This window comes from Sinocyclocheilus grahami, unplaced genomic scaffold, assembly GCF_001515645.1.
Source record: "Sinocyclocheilus grahami isolate Dianchi unplaced genomic scaffold, SAMN03320097.WGS_v1.1 scaffold110.1, whole genome shotgun sequence".
In the NCBI taxonomy this organism is placed as follows: Eukaryota; Metazoa; Chordata; class Actinopteri; order Cypriniformes; family Cyprinidae; genus Sinocyclocheilus; species Sinocyclocheilus grahami.
In genome coordinates, this window is record NW_015505289.1 from 1,593,876 (window position 1) to 1,598,374 (window position 4,499).

The following is a 4,499-nucleotide window of genomic DNA, read 5'->3' on the forward strand; positions in this document are numbered from 1 at the left end:
TGTTGTTGCTTGATTAACATCAATGACTCGGACAGCAACTAAATTAGGCTGCTGTCCCTTTAAAAACCGAATGCCCAGCTGCAATGGATGCAATGCACTGATACACGTTCTCCCAACTGTTTACGTTCACTTAAGACGTAATCAACTGTGTTTACGTGAATACTTGTCAAAACAGACAATTCGTGTGTAATTCTCCATTCATGCGACGTGAAAGTACTCGCGCGCTGTATGCTTCAGTGTCTGCGCTCAGAAAACCGGACCGAATCGAGTTCCCTCTTGCGTCGTCAGATTTATCCATATGTCTGCTCTTCTCTTACTCCCACATATTGACATTTTTTAACGTTTTATGCGACGTGCAGCAAGTGTATGCTAGATTATGTCCCGCCGGTTCATATGAACGCATCTAACCACCGAACTAGGGCTGCAACAACGAACCGATAAAATCGATTATTATCGATTATGAAAATCATCGACAACGATTCTCATTATCGATTAATTGGGTCTGCCCATAGTGCACGTCCAACGGAGTTTACATACTTGTCCAACTTCAGCCAGTGGCGTCAAATTAAAGCACTGAATTACTTATTTCTATGGACAAAATGCATCTAAAATAGTGGAGGAAACAGAATGAGATGCTGCAGCGGCGGGCGCGTGCACGCGCGTCAGACAGATGGAAAACAGAGACAATTAATAATCAGCGCAAAAACATTAATTGTGCTGAAATAATTTTTGTTATGTGAATAAATAAAAGTATTTTAAGTAAAAAAAAAAAAAATTGATTTAAACAATTTTTTGACAGATTCCTAAAATTCCTAAAAAGTGTTTTCTCTTTATTAAGACAGGTGGTCGAATAAATTGTTAAGCACTGTATGTTTTCATAGCATTCAGTTGGAACGTTTGTTTTAAGGACATTGGGCAGAATGTGGAATATTGTGTTTTTGTCAATAAAATAAAAAAGACAATTGTTTGTTTTTAATCCGATTAATCGAAAAAATAATCGACCAACTAATCGATTATCAAAATAATCGTTAGTTGCAGCCCTACACCGAACCACGCAGCGGATTCGTTCAAAATGAATCTCTTCCCAAATCTTCCCTCCCTAACATTTTCGTCTCGTTTTTATTCGTTGACGAAAATGTCAATAGATTTACGTCATAGTTTTTGTCATTCAAAAAGAGTTTTAGTTCATTATCGTCTCGTTGTCATCAGTGAAAAAAATGTCGTTGCCGAAATTAACAATGCATTTAATTAATTCCAATTTGTTTGCTTGAAACAAACCCATTATTTTCAGCCATTTCAGACCACTGTACATAAATACTAAGGTATGTATCAAATATCTGTAAAAGACCCAAAATATCCACAGGTTTTTTTAGCCATATTATCCATCTCAAAGTTCAAACCAACCCTCTTTTCCCAGTCCAAAAACATTTTCAAGCAGTCAAGATTTACCTCTTGCCGAGAGCTTCTTGGTGTTGATGATTTTGGCAGCATACTCTTGGCCCGTGCACAGCTTGACACAACGTCGCACCACTGAGAAGGCCCCCCTGAAGAAACAGACAGAGAAGAAAATACACCATTGAACTTGACGTGGAACCCAAAAAATCAGTTCAAAAATGGCTTAAAGGGACACTTCTGTTCTCTATTTGTGTTCCATGGAAGCAAATGTTTTATTTTTGGGTGAACTGTTAAGAAGAAGAACAGTTATGCACATCTAGCTCTTTACCAAAAGCATCAACAGAGCCAGATCAGAAATGAAAACAACACGCAGGTGTTTGATGCGCAAATATTCATGATAGTCACATGGGAATAAAATGTAGAACACACTCTGTCTTTCAAAAGCCTCCTTGAGTCTATTTTCAGCAAGACCTGAGTTATGAAAATCACTTGAGACAGTCATGATAACGGTCTGATGTCATTCCTTACTGGCTAATTTTAGCACACCTTGTTTCAGTTACACAATACACTCGGCATGTCTCAAGCAGCCGCTCCGGACCCGTGACTTCCAGCCTCTCACCGACAGGCTCAGATGCCCTTGGAAACACCCATGTGATGATAACATGTGATAAAAACAGACCATATGCCCCTCTGTGACCTCAGGCAAATCACCTGCGCACGATACGCTTGGCTAGCGGACTAGAAGAAACGAAGCCTGGGAGATCATGGGCATCATTAGATACAGATCATTATTCAAAACATCATGCAACATCATGTCAATGTCAATCATGCACTTTCAGTAACTGACTTTTTGGATATGGTAACATGGTAGTACTATGTTAGGTAGTACCATGTAACTTAGTGATGAATACTAAAATTCTAGCGAATGCTAATGCGCATATAATCATTTAATCTTCTGACCAATAACCAGGGTTAATAGAGTTAACTAAAACTGAAATTAAAATTAAAACCAAAATTAAATTGTTACTTTAAATAAAATTATATATAAAAAACTATTTCAGCTACTTGCCAAGGCAACATTTCTCACTTTTAATTTAGTTAACTTAATGCACTAAAATAACTGAAACTAAAACTGAAATAAAATTGAATAAAAACTACATGGATATATAGAAAAAAACTACTAAAAATAATCAAAAGTCAACAAAATTACTCAAATTAAAATGAAAACAGAAATAATACAAATAAAAACTGATTTAAATTCGTAATGAAAACTATAATAATCTGAAGTATAATACTGCCGATAACGGATAAAAAAATTATGATATTAAAATTCATAAATAAATGAAAAAATAAAACACTAAACAATAAAATCAATCACTTTAAATGCTACAAGTTAATTTAGGTATCAAAACATTGTAAATTATAGTAGGAAAGATGGATATTCATTTTAATATTTGCTTAACATTTCACAGCTATTGAACTATTAGTTTTTAAATATTAAATATTGGCCTATATATACAATATTATGCACATATATCATTACTGTACCATGGTGCCATTGCAGTGAGGTCAGCATATTAACACGTTAACATATATAATGTTGTGGTTGACAATATATGTTTTATGATGGCTGAAAATTAAGACTATATATAGATATCACACTATTCAATTTAAAGACAGCACAAACACAAGCATAACAACTGCTGTGATTAAATTGATTTTGCATAATATTTGCTAAAAATAATCCTTTTGGTATTTACTAAAGTAAAAGATCTCAGAGCTGTTAAAATAAAAGTCCCGCTTGTGACTAGTGGTCACAATATTTGGCATTTTTCAAATATCGGCATTGGCCGATAAGTTTTTCTGTTTGGCCTATGTGTTCGCACCGGACTTTTATTTTGACGGCCTGAGCACACAGTGCTCACATTCTCCCTCTTGTTCGCTGTCGTTGTTCAGTTATGTCTCATATGGATAAGCCTATCTAATAATCAGATAGAACTGTTAAACAAAGGAATTAAAATGTATACAAAAAAGTATTATAACGATTGCTTTAATATTATTAGTAATAGAAAGGCAACATTATAATACTTTCTCGTTTGCCTTCAGCAAATACGCATTTATATAATTTAAACAAATCTTTGAATGACTAATGAACATTTAATTTCACAAACCTTGCAGACTTAGTAGAATCTAGTTGAGATCTTGTGAAGTGTGCATTTGTATCCTGCATGATCGCGAGTTCAGCTTCATTGAGACGCGCGATCGAGAAACTTTAAACTCGTGATTTCAAATTAAGATAGCTTCATGCTTTTGCCCAATGTCATATTCATGTCATTTTCATTGCGTGCTGTATGTAAAATGAGTGTTACCTTGGCTTTATTTGGGGAAAAAAAAAAAGATTCCCAATGCACACAAACTTCCCAGAATACTGAGTGCCCTGTTGGTTACAGTGTTTACTTCCTTTTCAATTAGATTTTTATTAAATATTTATTTGTGAAAAATGCTTTGTCTTCTAAAGTGTATATATGTTTATTTTACACAATTATTTTTAATCCATTTTCAAATGATTTCAAATTTCTTAAATATTAAATAAAATTATATCGGCTTTATATCGGCCACCCTGCTTTCCAAGATATCGGCATCGGCTGTCAAAAAACCCATATCGGTCGACCACTACTTGTGACACTTATCGACAAAATTTTTGATTTTCACCTAATGCCGATAATGCCAAATATCAGCCAATAAACTCAGTCAACCACTAATATATCATGTATTATAATCAAAGAAATCAAATATTGCTTGGCAGCCTGAGCATCTCAGCGGAGACATTGAGCTGATTTACTGCCGTCGGCCTGTCAGGAAGACCGAAGGTCTTTAGGGTAAACTGGCACACAGCAGCAGAAAACACGTTCACAAACGTAAATTATTTAAATTATAAAATGTTACTTAATTCATAATATAATAAAATACAGTAAAAATAGTATTAATGTGAAATGTCACATTAATACAATACAAAACATGTCCATGTGTGTGTAATTTTTTTTATTTATTTAAAAAATTGTGTGTGTGTGTGTATATATATATATATATATATATATATATAT

At 34.1% G+C, this 4,499-nt stretch overlaps 1 protein-coding gene across 6 annotated transcripts in view; it reads right to left on the bottom strand.

Moving 5' to 3' along the window:
* The window catches only part of LOC107588949 (calcium/calmodulin-dependent protein kinase type II subunit beta-like), a 78,152-nt gene that overhangs the window by 67,366 nt on the left and 6,287 nt on the right, over window positions 1–4,499 (bottom strand). For all 6 annotated transcript variants that reach the window (XM_016277219.1, XM_016277217.1, XM_016277215.1 and 3 more), the window contains exon 2: window positions 1,450–1,544. In XM_016277219.1, the coding sequence (XP_016132705.1) occupies window positions 1,450–1,544 (95 nt within the window). The remainder of the gene's footprint in view (window positions 1–1,449; window positions 1,545–4,499) is intronic.